This window comes from Catharus ustulatus, chromosome Z (genome assembly GCF_009819885.2).
Source record: "Catharus ustulatus isolate bCatUst1 chromosome Z, bCatUst1.pri.v2, whole genome shotgun sequence".
Classification (NCBI taxonomy): domain Eukaryota; kingdom Metazoa; phylum Chordata; class Aves; order Passeriformes; family Turdidae; genus Catharus; species Catharus ustulatus.
Window position 1 is genome coordinate 7,617,372 of NC_046262.2, and position 22,643 is coordinate 7,640,014.

Consider the following 22,643-nt stretch of genomic DNA (forward strand, 5'->3'; position numbering starts at 1 on the left):
CAAACCATAACAGGTCTGTGAATATATGGGTGGGGATTTGGCACCTCAAGTGCTCATGCATGTTCCAAACTGCAGCGTTAGGCACAGCAGGTGCCTGTCTGGACTTCACACCTACAGGAGCAGCCAGTGAAGAATCTGCTGGGAAATGTGTGACTGCTCCAATGACTTTGCACAGAATGAGCTCAAACTGTTGCTCATGCACTAGGCCATGTAATGCATGTTTAAAAGCCCTTGACACAGGATGTTGCAGGTCCTTAAAAGACATCTAAAGACAGACAAATTCATGAAGGTAAAAATTTACCCATGGCTGTTAAACATAGACACCCCTGTATCACAAGTGGTGCCGGAACTGTGAATCATTGAAGATTGTAAAATAGTTCTGGGGAAGTACATTTGTTCTGTTCACACACTCTTCTCATATCACACTCTCATGGATCTTCTTCATGGGTCCAATCCATTTCAGTGACCACTGCCTGGCTACCTGTGTGTCCAGTGGAATGGGATGTCCACCACTTCAGTACTTAAGTCACAGGAGCAGAAGACTAGCAGAGTTTACTAGCTGCTGTTCTTGAATTTCTCAGATCTGAGACAACATGAAAATGGTAAAAATATATTCCTGACTCTACTGTCCACCAGTGTGAGACCTGAGCATTTCCTCATCTCCAGGGAGTGGCCAAAACACCTTGTTCAGACACAGCCTGTGGTGGGCAGAGGAGACCCTTGCACCTGTTGTGTGATCTTTGCTAAAACACCTGCCACAGCAGAGTGCTGGGAGTGCCATCAGCTGCTGGGTCATCCATCTCATTACTCTTTTCTCCACTGTGCAGTACAAATAGTGATGTCTTCCAGCCCCAGGACAGCCAAGGATGTCACTTCACCACTGGTGAGGTCAGTGGTCAGAGGGGCAAGTGGGAGCGTCCTTCATATCCACATCAGGTCAAGCCAGCAGAGCAATTCCTCAGCTCACCAGAGCACTTACTGTAATGCCTACAGCAATGCAGCAATTCAATGGCATTTTAGATACAGTAAAAGCTTTAGATGAGGGATATCTATTGCACTGTGGTAGAGCTTCCTTTCCCTTTTCCTTCAGAAGCTGGAGGAGGCCACATCATATGCGTCATTTAAAAGCAGACTTGAAGCAAAAGGCACTTGAAAACTCACCATGGGGAACGATCATGCTCAGGGCAGTAAATAACTGACTTTGTCTTGTTCATCTCATATTTTATGGCCTTTGCTGTTTGTACACAGGAGAAGGCAAACTAGCAGAGCAGAGCCTGCTCACTGCTTGCCTGCCTCCTCCCCTGTGCAAGCACCATCTCCCCTCCTGAGTTTTCTCTTCTGCTCAGCTCCATGGGATGGTAGCTTTGAATGCCATATCATCACACTGCAGTCACACAACACTGTCAGCAAGGGCCTGGGGGAGAAAATCACTGCCAGAGCTCTGGGAGTATTGCAGGACCCCTGGCCACTCTCCCTCCTCTGTGCCTGGGGTGAGAGCTTGCACCCTCCTCCCTCCTGGTAAGTCCAGTCCCTGATCCACGTGGGAGCTGCAGTGTAGCTGGGAAAAGGAGTGTCAGAGCAGGGTCTCAGTCTCAAGTGCTATGGGGTTTGCAATGGGCCAGTCTGGAAATTTAGGACACGAACAAGATCTTCTGGACTCACAAGACTTCTTGTAAAGCCCACACTGGCAATCACTTTAGAAGCAGCAAAGGGGAAATTTTACAACCAGCAATTGCGTGTAAGTTTGATGAAGACACAGAGTGGTATGAAGGAGCAGAGATGTGTTCTTCACCATGGTCTCCTTGGGCTGCAGCTGGACTCTCAAAGCATACATTTGTTCAGGAGCCTTGGATAAGTTTTCACTAGCTGTTATTTCTGTCATACTATTGCCCCATATTTTTTGGACTCTGACTTATTTGGAAACACTGCCAAAATAATCCATCACACTGCTTTTTACCCATAGGCAATAGCCTGATGGAAGACATCATGCCCTGATCAACATCTGCATAGAGCAAGATACAATCCAGGAGTGACAAAAACATGTTATGTTCTAGGTTGTCAGCACTGAGGAAAAAAACGTGTTCATCATTTGCATTTGTTGATTCACACTTGCTGACAGGATAGCAAGATTGATCAACACAGAGCAACTGAGATTAGTGAATCCTGATCATCTTAAAGCTCTCAACAGACTGACCCTAATCCATAACCCAGGGTCAAAGTCTACATTATTCTGAGTTCTGTATCGGCTAACTCAACACCCGTCTACTTATTGAAATGAAGATGTGTGCTGAGGAAAGCAGTCCTGATACTTTAAATTTCTTTTTGACTGCTGACAACCCATAACTGTGAAGAAAACAAATCCCATAGAAAAGTCATGCAGTATCAGCTGGTGATTGACTTGGATGACCACAAGTATGTAAGGAAAATGGTGCTGCCATGGGCAGTGTCCTACCCAGCCTGTCTGGAAGTTTATCCCTCAGAGATGCTGTCACCAGTTGCTGCAGGACTTAGAGGTTTAATCAGAGTTTCCCTCTCAAGCAGTGACCCGTCTTGCCGGATCAGTCCTGCTCAGCTTTCAGCACATGATAGGATCATAAGCCAAGGCATACGCAAGCAAAGGACAGAAACAGAGGATAGAGATCTCCAATATGCAATTACACACACAACAATGTTATGTTATGCACAAAGGTGCGTGAAATATGTTTAAGAAAAAAAAAGTCTGCATAGATAGGAGAGTTGCTTATAGTCCAGGATATTATCAGATCTGGGAAAATGCCATAAGAATGAGTCACTGGACCATCACTCAATTGCTGTTTACAGAAAATGCCACAAAATCAGCTGTTGTAGTCCCTCTCCTGCATTTGTATTTCCTTTTCATGGTTTCTATAAATGATTGACTAAAATGTTTTATGGGCCGCTCTCTTGCATTATAGTTAACTGCCCTACCACCTTGCTCCAGTCCAGTCCCTCCTCCCTTTCAGTAAAACATATTGTAATGAAGTAATTTTTTCAGATGATGATTGGAGAGCAAACCAAGGTCCTTTGAAAAAATGTTTTGCATATTCCTGTCACAGCTGCTCTCCAACCAACCTGCCAGCATGGTTGTGCTGTAGCCTGGTGCCAAGGGGGGACACCAAATGTGACTGGTGCAGCAAGTTTATATATGCCCCATTCCTTCAGGAGCTGCTGTTCACTACTTCAATTGCCCAGCATTTATCAGCTGAAAAGTTCAAAAGCTGGTGATCTGCAGATCAAGACTCTGGCATGGAAGGCTTGTAAATCAGAGACAGTGCCTTCAGCCTCAGCTAGAAGCCAACAGCCAGACTGCAGAGATCCCACAGCAGTGGTGGCACCCTCAGCACAGAGGTTTTGTCTGGATCTCTACTGCAGGATGGGTCCCTGCCCTGAGCACTGTGCTGGGCTGGTCTCAGACAGGCAGGGACATTCACAGCAGGACAGCTTCTTGCTTAGCTCCCATTCCAACCACCCCAACAGGCAGGGTGAAAACAGAAGACTAGCAGGAAAAAAAGGGGGGAAACAAGAGGGACTGCCTGAGGAAAAACTGGGAAGCAGGAGGGTCCTGTGCCCAGACTGACTGTGGTATGGTTTGGGCAGCACAACACACCAGTACCTGGATAAGCCAGGGCAATGGTCGGCTCCCTCTGAATCCTGGGCTGCTATGAGCTGCCACCACATTCCCAGAGAGTAGCAAATCACTTCCACTCTCTGTTTACAAAGGTAGCAGGAGACCAAACTGTCTAAAAGAGCCTGCAGCTTCAGAATTGAGGCTGCCCTTGGTGTTTCTTCTTTGAGCAGTATTGAACTCTATTCTCCTCTGAAGGAGGAAGAGCTTTATGTGGGGCAGCCAAACTGTGGCACAAAAAGGCTAAAAGCCTCCCTGCTCCTGGTGTTCTTCCATGAGCTTAAAAGAAGAGCTCTCCATGTGTGCCTGCACGTGTGCCTCTGTGAAAAAGAAAGGGAGAGACTGACCTGCTGCAATGAGCATTTCAAACAAAACAATATAATTACAGATATTTTTCTCCCATGAGTAGGATGGGAGCTCAACATGTAACATCTGTTGCTTAATGCATTCCTAGATAGCACACAGATATTATGCTGATAAGCACCACTTAAGAACCAAGATAGCAAAGAACAGAAAGTAATGATTATAGTTACATAGAGAACAGGTCAGATCTTAGTGTGGCTTTAAAGCAACCTGGTTTCCACTCTTCCATTTATCATAATGGAAGTAATGCATATAGCAGTGAAGAATTTTAATAGCATTTTAGAGGCTATAATAGCTTCAAAATGATGACTTCCACTACATGGCTGTACAGCTGTCCCTGGAAACTGCAGAGGGCCACATCACACACCATTTATACCCTGAATCAAAAACATATCTTTTGGAAATCAAATGCCTGTATGGATGATCTTGTGCTGTTTGAGGATCTAGACGAGACCAAAAATTCACACCTGTTTCAGACCTTTGGCCTTCACCAGAGCACAGCTTACCACATGGAAAGCATGACCAAAATTAAGAGGTGCCCACCCCGTGCTTCCTACACGCTGGCCTCTTCCAGTGCACCATGACAGTGCTTCCCATGCTGTGCTAGTCCCTTATTCCCAGCTCCAAGAGGTGGCAGCAGCACCCCTGCCTTCGGGAAGCCACTCCTGTGAGGGACTGACTTCTCTCTCTTGGAACTGGAGAAGAACTGCCAGGGGAAAAGCAAGTGCACACCCACCACTCAGACAGTCTCAGCATCTCTAAGATGACCACCAGCTGCGCCAGGCTTAGCACTGCAGACTGCCATAATATAAGGCACAGGACTGTGTATTTAAAAAAATAATTAAAACAAATTTTAAAAATTTTTACATCTCGCTAGTTTTTTCATGTTAATGAAGAGGGAGAAAACTACTTGTGGGATTGAGAAGAGCCCTGAGACTTTTCTCATTATTCCCAAGGGAAGCTTGACAGCACTGCCCATTACAAAAACCTTTTCAGAAATATCAGCTGCTTTGACTGTCTCCAGCCATCTCAGAGACTGAAGGTTGAAAACAAATTCACAGTTGTCAGTAAAAGAAGAAAGAAAAGAGAAACAAACATGGTCCTTCTCTCAGATACAGTACAACCTCAGCAGAACAAATATGTATATAGCAGAGCAATACACAAAAGCTCCTTGCATCTTCAGACGAAAAAAGTTCCCACCAGTTCTCATCCCACAATGGTGTGACTTTCACCTGAGCACATCAACAGTGGTGTGTCACTAAGCAGTGTCCTGTCACCTCTTCTTAGTGGCTTCTTGTGTTTGGGGGTCTCCTCCTGCTGCCATAGGATGCAAAAATATTTGGAGGTGTGCATCTGTCACAGCACTGACAAAGCCCAGTAAATATAATTCTTTAAATTGCTGGCAAAAGACACAAGCTTTGGCATCCAGGCTTATCTTGACCTGTGCTGGTCTTAGTTTATGTTAACAATTGCCAGTGATCGAATAACTTCTGTATAACCTGTTGTGGCTTTATCTCTGTGTTACCATATAGGGTAAAATGTCAAGCATAGGTAGTCACTGCATAACAAGAAATAGCCCTTTAGGTTAATTGAGGCTGGGGAAAGCTGTTGTGCAACTTTTAAACTTCACCTGGAAACTACAGAGATGGAGAAAGAGTGTAATGAGGAAAAAAAAAAAAAAAAAAGAAAAAACAACATAAAAATAGCCCCAAGCAGACTGCAGGTCTGAGGAGCAAAGAGCACCACCATCAATTTTGTGCTTGTCCTGGTGACAATTCAGGGCACTGATGACTCACAGAGACAAGCCACCACCACCTCTCTGCTTGAGGAGGCTGGTGCCACCAGCTACAAGACTCAGAAGGTGAGGATAGCCTCCCTGGAGAGGAGGATTAGATATGGCAAATTTTCTTTGCAGCACCTTTAAGAGCATTACAACTAATAAGGATTTTTCTGTAATAATCTGGATTATAAGTGCTAGTATCATTGCAACTGAACTAATAATACATTTATTATGTCTTGATTAAGGTAAGATTTTAATAAAACTTTTGGCTCCATATGAATATAATGTCTTCAACTTGGCACATAACAATATTTTAAGCATAGCATGACAGAAGCTGTCAGAAGTCCCAGCTCACTGCCAGGCACTAGCAAAGCAGAGCTGAGAAAGTCTCAGTGGCTTCAAAGACATGAGTGAGCCCTGCACAAACCTTTTCCCTCAAAACCTATCCTGCCTGTTTGAGGATGCACAGGACAACAAGAGTTGCAGCTGTTGGAGGTGCTCCTTCTGGGAATTTTTGAAAAAATATTTTTTAAAAGTGTCAAGTATCACCTACTCCCAGCTTGTGCCCACATGGTAACCAAACCTCAGCTCTTCTTAGGCTGTCAGTTCAACCCTTCATTTATCCAAACTGGTCTTTCCCACAAACTCTTGCATCTCTCAAAGAGCTGTGAACTGAATGAGGGTGGGATCACTTACAAATGAGGGTTGGATTACTTACACCCAGGCTCTCTGTCTTTGACCCCTCCTACAACTGGTTTGGGTTTAGAGTCACCTGTGAGAATGTAATTCTGATCAAAGAACTCCATCTGAGACTAGAAACACATTTCCAACAAAAGCCACAGCTTGGAAAGGAAGAGAGAAATATGTTTCTCAGTCCCATCCTCAGTAGGTTATCCTCAAATATTTCCTGACCAATCTCTGCTTCCACTTTGCAACCTCCCTGTCTGTGCAAGGGACAGACTGAGCATCACTAAAAGCAGCTGAAAAGCCCCAAAACTGCCACTGAAATCCTCATCTCCCAAAACACACTGCACCATACAGTCAGAGGCAAACACCACAGTGACAAGTGCAAGAAGCCCAGCTGGTAAGTAGTAATAGAGACAAAAAAAGCCTGAAGTGATGCTTGTTAGAAGCTGTGGAGGCTTGAACGGATAGGGATTTTATTGTTGAACTGACCCAGCAAAGTTACTTAGGTTAAATTTTCCTATGCCAAACTTCAGCTGAAGTAAATTTTTACCCAAGGAAAGTGTTCATTCTGAGAGCATTTCGCTTAGAGATAGGAAAGTGTAATGTGGGAATATGAAGTTTTTCAACAGCTCAGGCTTTAAAAATATGCCTGTCTTCTCCTCCACTTTTCATGAGCTGGCTCCTCGTTGTTTGGAGAGTAGAGTGTTCTTCACTGAGATGAGCTCACAGCAGCCAACCAAGTGTTTAATCATAAGACATTATTCTAGAATGAAAAGTGTCACCTGGCCTGCAGTTTATTGTTTCAGATTTTTGGGGAGGTTTCTTCCCATAACTTACAGTCTCCTTTACCATATGTAATGGTTTCCAAAGTCTGTCCTGATTTCCCAAGGACAAAGAGAGAACAATTCCAGCCTCTCTTTTTTAAAATGGGCGGATGGGAATGGGAATATGGGAAAGGAATTGTAGGAGAGGTATCCTTGTCAGAGGCTAGCCACAGCCAGACTGTAAAATTGAGGCATCTTGCTGGTCTCAGACTAATTTTCTCTGTAGCAACCATACTAGTCAAGAAAGATGTGAACACAGAGGTTTCTACCTATTTCCACACATCAAATTTAAAACCTATACTTTTAAAAAACCAAACTTGTAATAAAACTGCAAGATTTGGCCAAAGGCTACCCTGCCCCCAACAGATGAATCAGGCTTTGACAGTTTCCAAGGTCTTTCCCAGTCACAATAGCACATGAGAAAATAATTTTCAGGTTTTCTGGAAATATGTCCTCATCCTTACCACATATCCTAGCAAGAAGTCTCATATGAAGAGACTTTTGGTCAGCAGCTGCATCCAAACCTGTGCTATTTGATTAAGCTGAGGGCTATGCAAAGCAGCCAGCAACACAAGGCAACTATTTGCAGGAGCAGATGATTCACATGCTTCACAGGCAACGACAGAGAGAACTGTATGTCCCCTTCCCACTGGATGTGCTGTCCTCTTGCCTTTACATCCTGCTCATGACTCCCACCAGTCTGATCCACAGCAACCAAGAGACCTGAGAATTGCAAGGAAAATTCACTTGCTGTGCAGGGAATTCAGCCACATTCCTTCTGCTGGCACGCTGCACCTCAGGGGGAAATAAGTGGAACCTCCCAAGGGTGTGCAGCAGCATCTGGGCAAACAGAAATGAAGCAAATAAAGGAAGATAATTTTGCAGCTGCCCAGTATCTAGAGCTGGAGCAGATTTCTCAGACTCATCAACTTCCATTCAGGCACAAAAAAATCAGCCAGATATTCAAAGTAGCTCTGATTCCAGTGCCAAGAAGGGTCACAAAGTTGGCCTTTCAAAAGGTGTCCACTGTCCTCTTGCTAATGCTCATTTCTCAGTTTGCAGTGCGTGTGGGTAAGCAGCGATTCCAATGGGAGTCAGAGACAACAACAAAAGGAATTGCAGGATCACCCCCAGTAGAGGAGAGGCTAGCTACAACTCTGCTATGGAAGGCAGCTTCCTCCCCTGCCTCCACTCTTCTTGTAAATCCATTATAGGTCCTGCCAAACAGCAGCTTCCCCCTTTCCATGGCTTTTCCCTGTGGCCTATGACCTCTCTTGGCAGGCACTGCCTGCACCAAATGCAGTGGCCAAGAGTCCAGTGCTGATGTAGCTGCTAAAGCTGGGAATGATGAAGAAAATTACTCCTGTGGGGAAAAAACACTGTTAAAAATAAGTTGTTCTGTGACCAACGGAGTTAATAAGGTGACCTTTCCTACAGTTTCCTTTCAATCTCCTCCACCTTGATACTGCAGCTCCTTCCAGAATCTGCTGCTAGTTTGGCTGGAGATTTGGGCCCTGCGCTGTGGCTGGCTTGGAGCAGTGTCTGAATTGTTTCATTAGCCAGGACGTAAGTGCTCCTTGGTGAACAGCATGTACATTGTGCAGAACTCTGCCTCTGGCTTGTGGAGCAGCGATAACACAGATCTTTCTGCTCTATGCAGCTGCCAGTTTTCACAAAACTGTAAGCAAGTTAAAATCTTGGACATCTCTTACTAGATGACAAGTAGGGTAGAAATCACAGTGGGTAAAGAGGAAACAAATATACTACACCTTGTTTCCCCAGATAATTAGGTTTAAAAACACTGACAAATGACACTACTATGACCTTTACACACCGATTTAGCACAGGATAACCTGCAGTATCAATTAGAGATACAGTGGAAGTGTGAGGTCATGCTTGCTGCAACCTCTAAAAGATCCTCTGGTCTCATTAAAGTCACTTTCAAGCTAATTTTAAGCAAGTGTGAGTGATTGTCAGAAATGCCAGAGAGGGAAAGGGATAAAGAGAAAATAAATGCAGTAACAAAACCTAGCCTGAAAGATAGCCTCTAACTGGCTGCTAAACTGCATACAGGAAGGGAACACTGCCAGGAGAAATTAAAATCCCCTCGCTCATGAGTGAGTCAGTGGGGTATGAGCTGTGGAATTTATCTGTATGAGGGGCCAAGAGGTTGCATCCCCACCAGAGCTGTACTGTGACCCTATCAAAAGGCTGCCCTGTCCCCCAGGAAATCTGGTTTTCCTGGCTGACAATTTTCTGGAGAAGCTCCAGAGAAAACAATTGCAGCTTGCAGCACTGCAAAAGAGTGTGATATCTGGCAATTGCTGAGATTCCTCCCTCTCTGTTTTTCTGGGATACTATGGCTTTTTACTGAAACTGTTGGAGCCTTAGCTTTGAAAAGAAACTCTGAAATGCTGAAAGAGGAGATAGCCAAAATTATGTTAGAAAGCTCCACCCTCTGCATCTGCTGCAGTTACCAGTTTTTGCCATGTCTTTTGCTGTGCTGATCCAGGGCTGTCAAGAAAAGCAGAATAAGAATAGGAAAGAGACCTTTAGCACTCTTAGCACATGGCATCAAGACCTGCAAACTGCCCACTTCACATCAGAGAATATTCTCCCTGACAGGCTGATTTTTTTCAAATTTCAAATTTTTTTTCAGATTTTACCATGTATTTACCCTGCTAGCAGCTTTTTTCATTTTTCATTTCTGTCACTGTAGCTTGTCTTCATAACAGCTAAGAGATGAATAGCCCAGTTTAAAGAGTCAAAGCTCAATTTCTATTTATGAATTTCCTCATGTCTTGGTGAAGAAATCAAGCCATTATTGAAGCCCAGAAGCCAATAATGCAGAGGAAAAGGTGACTTTGGTGCCAGCTGATGTCTTCCTAAAGAATCCTACTTGTTACAGGTTCATAAACTGAAACATGAACCTTCCCACAGAGTTGCCATCAGCAACAAAAGAAAAGCATCTTTTTAGGAAGAAAAAGGAAATCTGTTTTTTCTCTTTGTTGTCTCTCAGAGGTGTCCTGCCCATTATTTCCCCATGATGAGCTACCAGCCAGCTCTCATGTTAATCAGAAAACCTAAGCCAGCATAAATGCCTGGATTTAAAACCAGCCTTACTTTCTCTGACACTTCTCTGTGGGCTGTATTGAGACATCAGAGAGCTGAAAAACTGAGCTGGTATGGGTTTAGAGGTTTTATGGCAGTGCAGCTCAGCCAGGGAGGGTTTGCTCCTGAGCTGGGACTTGGGCAGCAGAATATGTAGATGCAGGGGAAGGAAGAGCCTGTGCCACAAATAGCTGCAGGGCTACATGTCCCACAGACTACCAGGCAGACACCATCTTCCTCTAAATATCCAAAAAGGGTGGGTGAGCAGTTCCTCATGTGTTGCAGATGGCCTGCAGAGAGAGGAACTGCCACAGCCAATGCAGATGGAGATAGGAGAGCATGGATGTATACCAGGAATGTGCGTCACAGAGGCCAGTAACTTCTGATCCCCCACCAGTCCTTCCCCTTCTCTTGCTCAGGACTATCCTAAAATGCTTGAAGATCTCCCTCTGCCCAGTCTGAGTCACCATTCTTATTATTTAACCAGCCTTGAAACACCAAAATTTCATCATGAAAAAGGATTGAGAAAGACCAGCTGTGCCAGATGCACAGCTTAGATTTGGTCCAGACTCTGGATTTTCTGCAGGGACTGAACATTAACCATGAAGATGCAAACAGGGAGTTTCCACAGCTGCCTCTGACAGCTTACCCCTCAACCTTTCCAGGTGAACAGAACCCACAGGCAGGAATTTCTACACTTAACTAGAAGGAAGAAAAGCTGGAAATGGGGAATGATAGTGGTTAATTACTCGAAAAAATTTGCATGGTGTTGGTCAGTGACTGGGTCGACTTGCCGTGTACTGTAGTAGACACAGCACTCCATTATATGGTTTAGTGGGTGTGGTAGTGTTCACTTCAAAAGTTGGCCTTGATGGTCTTGAAGGGCTTTTCCAGCCTTTATGAATCTATGATTTATAATTCTATGGCTTTTTTATTTCCCACAGGTCCTTAGTGTCCTAAGCACCATGTGCATTCAGTCTGGGGCCATTCATGGCTCATGGTATTTGTCAGCAGTTTTGGCAGCTTATAGCAACTCCAGCACATAATTGGCATCATGATCATCACTTCCTGTAATCGGAAGGATCTCGTAACACTGGAACTAATTTCTCACAGCGCCCCTTTTGCCATCATGAAAACAGTGACTATTTCATCTCCCATTTTAAGAGAAAAATGCTTTCCCACGCTCATGTCTGAAAATTCCCTGAGTAAACCAAAGAGGTTTGAGAGCACAAGACAAATAAATAAAGCCACAGCTACAGTCCTAGACCTAGGAGATTGAATCACATTTCTCAAAAACTTCCATCCAGCAAAGCTGTGTGTCAGACCACTGTCGCTGTATGTGAGCACTCAGTCATGGCCTCTGCAACCCAATAAAGAAAAAGGAGGAGGATATTGAACTAATTAAAACATCTTAAACCCATCATTTTACAGCCACATTGTGTGGGAACTTAACCATTTATGAAAAGCCTGACTCCTTGAGCACAGCCTGAGCCTCTGACTAATTCTATAGCTCAGCATCCTGCAACACTATCTGCTACAACTCCCAGCCCTCCAGAGCTCCTGCACTGAGCCCAGCTCTCCAGTCAGACTTTTTGCACTGTGACAAGCTACTTCCCAAATTGCATCAGCCTCTTTGAGTCCAACCAGCCCTATGAGATGGGTCCTCATCTGGTGCCACAAAAGGTTTTGTAGTTTCCTAGAGCTGTAACCTCACAGTTCCCTTTATTCTGCACAGAGCCCAATACCCAAAACCAGCTTCTCCTTTGGAAATCATCTGCCAATAGTTTTCAGCTTTTTCTCTAGTAGGCCACACCATTTCCAGCAGAATCCTGCTTGGAAAGAATGTGCTATGATCTGATACCCCCGACCAGATTCTTCTGAGGATAAAGTCAGAATCCATCACTGCACAACACAAGTTTCTGGGCAAGATGCTCAAGAAGTTTATTCCCTGGACATGAAACCTGACATGAGATGTGACCATGGGACACAGTGAACTGTGAAAAGAAACTTACCTTTCCTGCTATCTGTGACATCTGAAAACCAAACAACTGTGTCTGCAGTGGCAGCATCCAAGTGTCCAGCTGCCTGCACATCAGCTCTTATCCTAGTAACTGGTAAGACTTACGAGTGTGCTTGGAGAGATTTATTAGGTGATTCCAAGTTAGGTGCAGGGGTAAATTTTGTTTTCATTCACTCATAGACATGAGAGAACTCAGTGATCCTACAGGTCTTTTCCAACCTAAATAATTCTCTGAACCTGGGCAGTGCCACAGTTCAGATATAGGTAGGGAGAGGTGCTTCTTCCATGAGTCAGCGATAGAAGGGGGTACTAAATGCTGTTCTTCTCCATTGCAATCCAGAGAAGGGAAAATATTGTGAAAATTTGGGAAGAGCAAGTTTTCATCCAGTAGAAGTCTCCAAGGAGTTAGGAGGTGAGACCATGCAGGCTTTGACACGAGATTATCCTACTCCTGACCTGTGGAGCATTTGCTGTCTGTACTACACTGCTTTAAGGTAAAATAGGTTCTCCAAGGAAAATGCATCATCCTGGAGCTGGGATCCTTTCCACCCAAGACTTTGTGTCTGGGGTAGAGGTGCCTCTGCCCGTGGTGGATCTCACAGTGCAAATGGGAAAGTGTAGCTTAATTAGAAGATGATCTCCAAGAGCACTATTGACTCAGCCATCCTGGGAATTTAATACATGTCCAGGTGCAGACAATTACCCTTTGCTGAAGCCCAGATTTGGTCAGATGGCTCAAGACTCACCTATCCTTTCCTGAAAGAGGTGAAAAAATTATGTCTGTGGTATGGAGCAGGACACATGTCCCTGTCCACAATAAAGCCTTTTTGTTTACTTCCTGTTTGTCTTCACTTTGCCTTTGTAGAAGTGTGAGTCCCAGAATACCCACTGAACCTGCTAGACCAGGGTACGGGGGAAACTTCCTTATGGGAAACACTGTAATTATATCAAACAAAAATTTTAAAATTGAAACAATTTTGCATTCTCCCGCAAATGCAACTCCAGACCAATCTCTGGTCAGATAAACCGGGTCCTGGTGTCCTGAGCTCCAGGTGTGAAACAGCTGCGGGCAGGAATGTTTCCCAAAATGTGAGATAAAAAGAGAAAAACCATTCCCAGCTGGATATGCTGGGAAGAAGGAGCCAAGGTTTTTTATTATCTGATAAGAACTGCCATGCATGGTGCATGACTGCACAGAGATGCAGCCCCTTCTCCCTGACTTCTCCTGCTCTTTCCTGCTCCTTTCCAGCCCACCCACAAAGCTCAGGCCTGTGTCCCCCAAATCCCCACCTTCCCTCTACCCTACAAAATTACCAGCTTGCTGAGCAAAATTCCTGCATGTTCTTCTCCCTGTTTCAGATCTCCCATGGGTTTTCTGTCTGCCACCAGGCTTTCTGGCTGGCTCAGCATTTTGGGAAAGAACCAAAACTTCAGAGGAGAGAGAGGGAATGGCAGGACATGGTCAATTTTCCACTGCCTGGGAAGCCAGGACAGTGGTTTGAGCCCTCTTGGCTATACAAAAGGGGAGACAAAGGCTGTTGTTGGCATGGTGGGTGTTGAGGGTGAAGAAGGCAGCTTCAGCCATGCAGAGCTGAGAGTGCCTGTGTGTCTGGGGGCAGAAGCATCTGCAAGATCTAAGGGAGGATCGGCAAGATCTAAGGGAGGATCTGGTATTTACATGTCTGTGTGGGAGTAGGGTTTGTATATATTGTAAGGAGGAGCTGCTGATGGAAACAACCCATTTTGGTGTCTAAGGCCTGGTTCAGAGCCCATTAAAATCAGCAGGAGTCATTCCACTGGGTGGATTTTGGCCACATCTCTCCTTGCCCCTCCCCAACATGCCTATGACCTCAAGAGCTGCTCCTTGCTGCATATCCTCAGTTTAACCCTGTGAGGAATGGGATTTCCCATGGTCCCCAGAGTGGAGGCTCTGCAGGGAATCTCTGGACATGGCCCCACCTCTGCAGTCACACCCTGCAGCTACTGAGAGGCAAGTGCTGCTCATTCATCTCTCCTTGCTCAAGATACCAAGATGACACTGATTTGTTTAGTAAATTGGTCACCAAGGAGTTTTTATTCCATCTTTTGTGTTGCTTTTATCTGAACACACTTCAGCATCATCTCCCTCCTCAGAAGCCAGAAACTGAGATCAGAAAGGTTCATCATCCTATCACCTCCATCCAGCTCTGCCTGAACTGTTTTTAACCTGTCTGCATCCATTTCTGAAAGGTCTTTATTCTAATTTTCAGACCAAAGCTGATGAACCTTTGGTCTAATGGCTGCATTCTGTGCACAGTGATGATGTTGCTTTCTCTCCTTTGGTTTTGTCAGGCTATTGTTGCACTCCTGTGTATAAAAGAGCCCTTTGAGATCTTATCTTACTTCCACATAAGTGTGGTAATAGCCTGTAAACAAGGCACATCCCTGCCTTTTTTTTCCCAGTAAAATGACAGGTTAATGCTTCTGAAGACTTTCACTGTAAGGCATTGCATTTCACATTTTTTACTCGTAGCAGCATTTTAAAATGTGTATGCTGGAACAGGACCAAGTACAAGGGTATCAGTCATAAAGATGCAGGGTTGTTTCCACTCATCACTCCATCATTTATGCAGCCACAGATTGCGACAGCTTTGTTTGCCACAACATTGAGTTAGAGGTCAAAATCAAGCTGCTTCTTCTTTCTGGACCACAAACCCTTTTAATCAGAAATATTGCTGTCTGCTCTTCCCCTTGTTTTCCCCGAAATACCGCCCCAGCACCATGGCCTGTGGATGTGTAGCACCCAGGTCTTGACCAGGCTGAACAGATCCATTCAGCTTTTCCATCCCGATAACATCACAGGTTGGAGTGGAACGAGCAGAAGCGAAGGGCTGAGCCATCGAAGCGAATCGAGATCTGCCACAGGGGTGCCTTGGACAGTAATGTAGTGTTCCACGTGAGCGTGCAGGAGATGTGTTCAGGGATAATGTACTTACATAGACAGAGAGTTTTTTTAATTCCAGGATTTTATCAGATCTGGAAAAATGCTGAATGAGTGGGTCATTGCAGTATCAGTGTATTGCTACACCATGAAGAGGGAGCTGAGTTCCTTCTCTAACATCCACACTGTAATTGCACAGCCTCTGCAAATAATTAACTAAGTCTAGCCAGACTCTTTTCCCTGCATTAAATCTGTATTATCAGTTCACTCCCTACCCCAAAAATTAATTTTCACTCTCAGACCCACACCATTTATTATAATAGATAATATGACATTTTATCCCAAATAATTTGGTGGAAATACCAGGAAGAAAAGAGTTTCAACCTGTTTGGGAAGAAGAGAAAGTCTGGGGAGAAAAAACTGCAAGAACATTCAGTCCCCAGTCTGCAAGTTATAAGCTGATAACATATACATTCAGGCTTACACATGCAGGCAGTCATCTCACTACTGCCATGTGTTGTGGTCTGGTTTCAGCACCCAAGGCTTTCCTAGCACTGAACTAGGAGATAAAATTGCGTTGGAACTCAGGGATGCTCAAAACGCATTCTGGCGCTGTGAGCTGGGGCTATTAGGGGCAGACACAACCGTGAACTTTGCTTAATAGTCCTGGAGTCTGCTCCAAACTGGGCCATTCATCTGGGAACAGACACACAGGGAGATGCTGAAGTTTGCTAACACCCCTCCAATGTACACCTCAGCATCTCCCAGAGCTCTCATACTCCATCCTTTAGCCCACAGCCAGTACTCCCAGGTATGGCAGTGCTGCCTGGTGATGTTTTTTCTTCAGTGCTTTTGTGTGATACCAACCCAAGGATGCCCATTAGGCAAGGAGTGATTGGGCAGATTAGCCAGGGAGTGATGAGTGTAGAAGTGGAAGGTTACACAAACAGTGGGTGTAGTTCAGCCAACAGAATGGAAATAAGCATTGAGCTGAAATTTCCCATTAGTTGGATCCCCAGTGGTCTGTCACCATGGAAACCTACCTATTTTATGAAATTAAATGTTCCCAACAGGTAATCATGAAACTTAAGACTAAATGAGAGACTGTCTGGTAAGGCAACTTCTTTCCAGAAGCAGATTGCTTACTGCAGTGTCTTATACTCTGAAGCAATTATTTGTGGCCCAGGGCCACAAGCAGCCCTTTGAGCTGAGGGACTCCTCCTGCTTGGACTAACATGATACAAGGGTTGGAAAAAGGGGCAAGTGATCTTTCTTCTTAGAGTGAACCTCTCAGGAACTCCTCTCCAGTCCTTTTCAGAGGTTGGAGAAGTGGCTTTGTAAATTGCCACTTACACTGAGATAGTGGACATAGACTGTAGGGCTGTCTTGAGAGCTCCCAGCTCCTGTGCAGGGTTTGAGGAACTCACACAGTTTCATATGGTCCCAGTGTGCACAAAGCACTGAGAGAATGCAACACAAAACCAACCACAATTGAACAGATGAAGCTTTAAATGAGATTAAATCAATGAGGAAACAAAGGAAGTGTAAGTGCTGTCTTTATTCTGTGAAAACAGAAAATGAGAGCTAATCTGAAAATAAAATCCCCATTAGGATGAAGAAGAAGCTACATCAAAAATTACTAAGTTGTAAACCACTTCTGGAGTTTGCTGTGGGTTTTGCTCAATCCAGCACTAGTGAGAGTCAGAAAAGTACCTTCTCCAGGATGAATCCTGACAGGACAGGGAGGAAGGTCGTATGTAGAGGGGCAACTCCAGCCAAAGCCACCCTGTGCATAACAGAAGCTGGTCTGCACTCAAATCGTTTCAACTTTATGTCCATCACTCCCAGGCTGTTTTTTCCATCTCCTACCATACTGCATTCAGAAATGGTGGTGCAACCCTTCATGGCAGCTTTCAGAGACAGTCCACCTATGCAGGGGAAATACAAGAAATACAGGCCATGAGTCAGGAGATCCAAACCCCAGCATTAATCCCACCCCGGGCAGTGCAGTCCCTATTTCCAACCTGTTGTCTCCTTCTCTCTCTGACCCTCCCAAGACATTAGAACTGGGTGACTTTCTTTCAGTCAGATTTGACATGGAGTTGAGAAGTCTCAGTGACAATACAGCCTGAGCCATTTATTAAGAGAAATTCATTCCTCAAGGCTTTATAGGATTTTAGCAAAACCAAGACAGAAACCTGCTGACAGGCCCCCTGAAACCTGAACTTGTCCTTTGCCACCACTGGAGCATTACCAGAAGAGGAGACCTGAGCAGGTGCTGAGTGCCTATCCCCTTGCTTGCTTTTGCTAATGCTGTTCATGTGTCTCTGCTGTGTAGGTTATGGAGGTCTGGAACAATTTGTTGAACAATTTTATCTCAAATACACATAACATGTAAAGGCACTTCATTACTTCCTCACCTTCCTGTGCTCCCCTTTAGTGCTGTTTCCTCTGCACAGTTTATCACACTGTGCAGGCCTTCTCCATTCACAGTGGCTGATCAATCAAGCCAAGACAAGTTAGGAGCATTTTTTATTTCAGTGGTACACTGAATTAATTTTGCCACTCTATTTTCATTGCTGTGACTAAGAAATTCTTGTTTTCCTTCATGTTGTCTCTGTGAAACATTATCTAATTGAGGGTTTGGACAGCACATTAATAAAGTCTATAGGAAGGACCTTCAGGCATCACATCATCACCTAGCAATATTATCAACTCAAAGGAACTTCATCCATAACCATACACAAGATAATTGTTTTTCAGTCTGCTTCTATAGCTGGTGAAGTTGCTCTTTATTTCCATGGGTTTTTTCCTGCCTGCTGGAGCACAGGTGTGCCATGAAAGGTGGAATTCTTTAACCTGCAGCAGGGGTGGAAAAGAGAGTGACCAGAAGAATTACTGTCTACTTTCATCCCTCTAATTACAGGACCTGAAGTGGGAAAAAGATTTCTAATGGAGGTGTTCAAAGGCTGGACTTCAAGGCAGGGACCTGTCCCCAGCTTTCCTCATGCAGAAGAACCAACTGCAGCACTGTCTTATCCCCAGTGACTGGTATTACCCCACAGGAAAGCAGCATTTCTGCAAAGCTCCATCTGAACCTCCACTGGGCTGGCAACTGGCTTAGATCCAAATTCACCCTCATATATCCTAGCTAGGGCCAGCAGGTTCAGGGGCTTGGTCAGGTTTGTTACATGTACCAGATTGCTCCAAGAAACAAGTTCCACTCTTGATCTCAGTTATGCCATGCTGTAAGGAATTCCAGCAATTATCCATGCATGATTGGGAAGAAGGAAAGAAAAATGCCTGCCCTTTGTTCAGCTTGAAGTTTTCAGTTTTCAGCTTTAAGTTCCCTATATCTTCCTCTTTGGAATTTCACACCTTTTGCCCACTTTTATCTCAGCAGTGCTTTATCTTAGACTAGTTTCACCCATTTTCCCAAGAGGAAAAACAGCCCCAAATGATAGGCAGTTACCAGCATTCATTAACCCAGCAAGGTCAACACATTGGTCTTCAGATCCAGTGCAGTTTACAACTTCATTACCACACTGAAAGGAGTCCACGCTGTAGCAGGCAGGACACTGGTATCCATTGGGCACATCATTATCTGGAGGCACTGAAATTAAAGACATGGGCTGTAGCTGGTGTCAGTGAGGGAATGAGAGGAATAACCAGGTGGTGGCTTAGCCTGGAAGGCCTCACCATGGGATGGGTCAGACAGAGAGGGGGTGGGCTATAGGGAAAATAAAGAGTTACATGACACGGAGGTGGTCCGGCAGTCTTCGCCCGTGCAGCAAACCAAGTGGCTCTTTGCTTTCACCTTCCCGTAGTTCACAGTGACAGGACCAAGGTGGCAGACGTGGGATGGCAGGCAGGACTTGATGGATGAAGAGATGGCCATTCCCCCTGTCATGAAGCAGAAGGCAGTGCAAAGTCATTCAACACAAGTAACTCCCTTCCCCTCCTGTTACTTCCTGTTAGTACCAACTTCTAGGCAGCTGTCCCAGGGACTGAAAGAAATGCCTGATCTTCCTGAGAAGCATCACCAGTAAGCCAGGACACCACACCTGCAGAGATTATGGTGTGACACATGCCTCTGACCCATAGCACAGGCTTGCTCAGCCTGTGTAAAATCTGCAGAGTGCGCAGTCGATCACACCCACAAGCATCCTGGCACAGGCAAGTCTGGTCTACCCCCTCAGCCAAGCCCAAAAGGTGTAAAGGGGAGCAGAACAGCTGAACTGAGTCTGCTGAAGTGCTTAAAGGATGAGGGGTGGGTGCGCCAGCAGAAGAAGGCAGGCACTGGAGCTGCCAGCAGCAAAGCTGATAGGATATGGGCCAGACTCCAGTCTAACAGGCAATAGTCACATCACTAAGGCTGAGCAATGGCTAAGGCCATGCCTCCAACACAACTGAGTGTCCAGCTGTGCCAGGGCCCAGCACCAGCTTTGACTTATCAACCACGAGAACGTGGTTACTGGTTGACAACACCTCCTGTGAAGACAAGCTGAAAGAGTTGGGGTTGTTCAGCCTGGAGAAGAGCAGGCTCCAAGGTGACCTTATAGCAACTTCCAGTGCCTAAAGGAGTTACAGAGAGCTGGAGAGGGACTTTGACAGGGACGTGAACTCATAGGGCTGGTGGGAGTGGCTTCAGACTGAAAGAGGGTAGATTAAGATTAGATATTAAGAATAAATTCTTGCAAGTGAGGGTGGTGAGACACTGGATCAAGTTGCCAGTAATAGTGAGACACTGGAACAAGTTGCCAGGAGGAGCTGTGGATGTCTGCCATCTTTGGCAGTGCTCAAGGCCAGGTTGGATGGGGCTCTAAGCAACCTGGTCTAGTGGAAGGTCTCCCTGCCCAGGGCAGGAGTTTTGAAACCAGATGATCTTCAAGGTTTCTTCTAACCTAAAGTGATTGATGATGATGATGATGATGATGATGATGATGATGATGATGATGATAAAGTGATAGCTCAGCCCTGCTAGCGCTGCACAGTTTCGTGGTGCCCCCATCCCTGCTTGAGGATGGGCAAGCTTTTGTCTCCATACATCACCAGTGCACCCCCAGTACTAGATGTCAGGAGCATAGTGTAGCTCATGGTTCAGTCTCTCAGCTTCCCGACTCAATTTCTCACCTTAGCCACAATTACAAGCCAGTGTCTCCTCCCACTATGAGGTTTTGATCCTTCCCTCCACAGCTAAGAACCAAACCTTCCCAGCAGAAAACTGCTTCTTGAAATAGAGGAATAAAGAGCTTTCCCTACCCCAGACTATCCTGATCTCTGGATCATCTGTCAGTAAAATAAAAATTATCAGGTTGTAAAAGGATGGACCATACTACCAGTGACAGAAGTGGGGAGAGAGACAAGTCCCCCAGTCAGCCCCACTCTGAAAGCCACACTGGCTTAGAGGATGTCTCACCTATTAGGACCTCATGCAGAATAATGCCACAGGTGTCTTCACCACCAGTGCAGGTTTTCAGGGGGCCAGAGCAGCTTTTTCCCATGCTGTGACATATCTCACACTGGAGGCAGGTCCCTGGGGAGAGAAGGACACACTCCTGAGCAGCAGTCATAAGGCATTCACTTCCCCTTTCACTGATGTTTAATTTTAGCATTGATCAGCATTTTTTCACATTTCTCTTCCCTTATTTTTCCTGTTTCATTGTGCAATCTTGTGGGGCTTTTCCTGGAGTTGCTGATGACAGCATCCCTACAAATCCCTTATCCTGGCAAACACTCAGGTGTCCCTAGATTCACAGACCCCAAATTCTCTCCTTGTAGTGAATAAGGGCACCTGAGTGGCTGAGAAACAAGACCTGCCAGACGATACAAATAGAGACTTTCTTTGCAAGCATTATCTCTTTGTATATCTCTTTGTAGGCATTAGGGGAAGCCACTTCAACAGATACCTGTTGGAACACTTTAAGCAGACCAGAATATCAGATACTCATCAGGAAACACTTAGAAAGGAATAATGTGTATTTCAACAGAGGACAAACAGGATCTCTTCCATGACACACACCCACAAGAGTCCAGCATGTAGATTAATAGGTCCAGGGCATGTGCCACTTCCCTAAACCTAGGTGCCAACCAAGTCACGTTGCAGTGGCCATGGCATCTACCGTCACCCAAAACTTCCAAGACAGCTGTGCTTTTCTAGAGCAGAGCTGAAAGATGGCTGAGATGACATTATGTCCAAAACACACAACCCTGGACATGAGTAAAATAAATTAGCCTGGAGACCAATTCAGCTTACCAAAGGTCTGGCAGCCTCAGGGTAACCTGAATCACTCTGATGGCTGTCCTGGCTGTATCACCAGTGAGCACCACAGAAAATCAGACTGTCAGCTCGCGTTCCAAATGCCAGCACCCTCATCTACACATTGGCTCATAGGACCAAAGATCCCCGAAGACTGGCCACCCCCACCCCTCTGCAGTGCAAATCCCCCAGGATGAGGGAGGGGGTTTATGGCTCGGATGGCAGCAATAGCTTCACAAATGAAACACTCCATTCACAGACCTCTTTCATGTCTCACAACTCCACAGGTCCCAATGGAAAACTCACCTGAGTTCAGGAAAGCCAGGAATAAGCTGAGTCCAAGGGATACTCTCATGCTGATGGGATGTAAGCGCGGGGAGCTGCCAAGTCTTGCCCAACAAAACACTGTGTGCCACAAGGGCTTTATAAACTGGAAGGAAAGGGAGTGTTTTGGGGAAGTAGAGGTTGGGGAAGTTTTCTGAATGTCTTGGGTTACAGTACAGGGTGTGATAAAAGGTCTATTCTATCACCATCTGTTGAGGGTGGGGGCGGTGATGCTTAGCTCTGTGGGAGATGTTCTCCTAATGGGCCATCCATTGAAACCAGGCAGGGCATTGTTCTTTGGCTTTTCACAACTCATCCTTCCTCCAGGAAGGTATCTTCTGCTAATGGCCCATTGAGTCCCACTGTGGGACTGATAAAATTACTGCATCCCATTGGAAGTTGCTCCAGCCAGGGGGAAGAGCCCAACATTTCATACCAAGATAAAACAGAGGTTTTGGGATAAGGCAGCCCCTTCTCCACTGGACTCCAGAGGGAAGCTGGATTTTCTTCATATCACCACTGGACCTCCAGAAGGAAACTGCATCTTCTACAGAACCATTGCTTTAACTGAATCACATCTGTCACTACAAAAGGACTACAGCCACCATTTAATAGAACTGCTACCAACACCCTGACTGACAGGGTGTCAGGTTGTACTCTGACTTTGTCAGGGCTTGGGGTTTGTTCTTTGTAGTATTGTATTTCTATTTTA

General features: G+C 45.3%; 1 protein-coding gene across 1 annotated transcript; it reads right to left on the reverse strand.

Moving 5' to 3' along the window:
- Window positions 1-16,887: 16,887 nt before the first annotated feature.
- Window positions 16,888-22,034, reverse strand: LOC117010810 (phospholipase A2 inhibitor NAI-like). Its single transcript, XM_033085798.2, has 5 exons — window positions 21,914-22,034; window positions 20,768-20,884; window positions 19,102-19,251; window positions 18,821-18,961; window positions 16,888-17,276 (listed from the first exon to the last, which is right to left on the reverse strand). Exons 1-5 carry the CDS (start codon window positions 21,960-21,962, stop codon window positions 17,050-17,052), a joined length of 684 nt encoding a protein of 227 aa, XP_032941689.1. The 5' UTR covers window positions 21,963-22,034; the 3' UTR covers window positions 16,888-17,049.
- Between the last annotated feature and the right edge of the window lie 609 nt (window positions 22,035-22,643).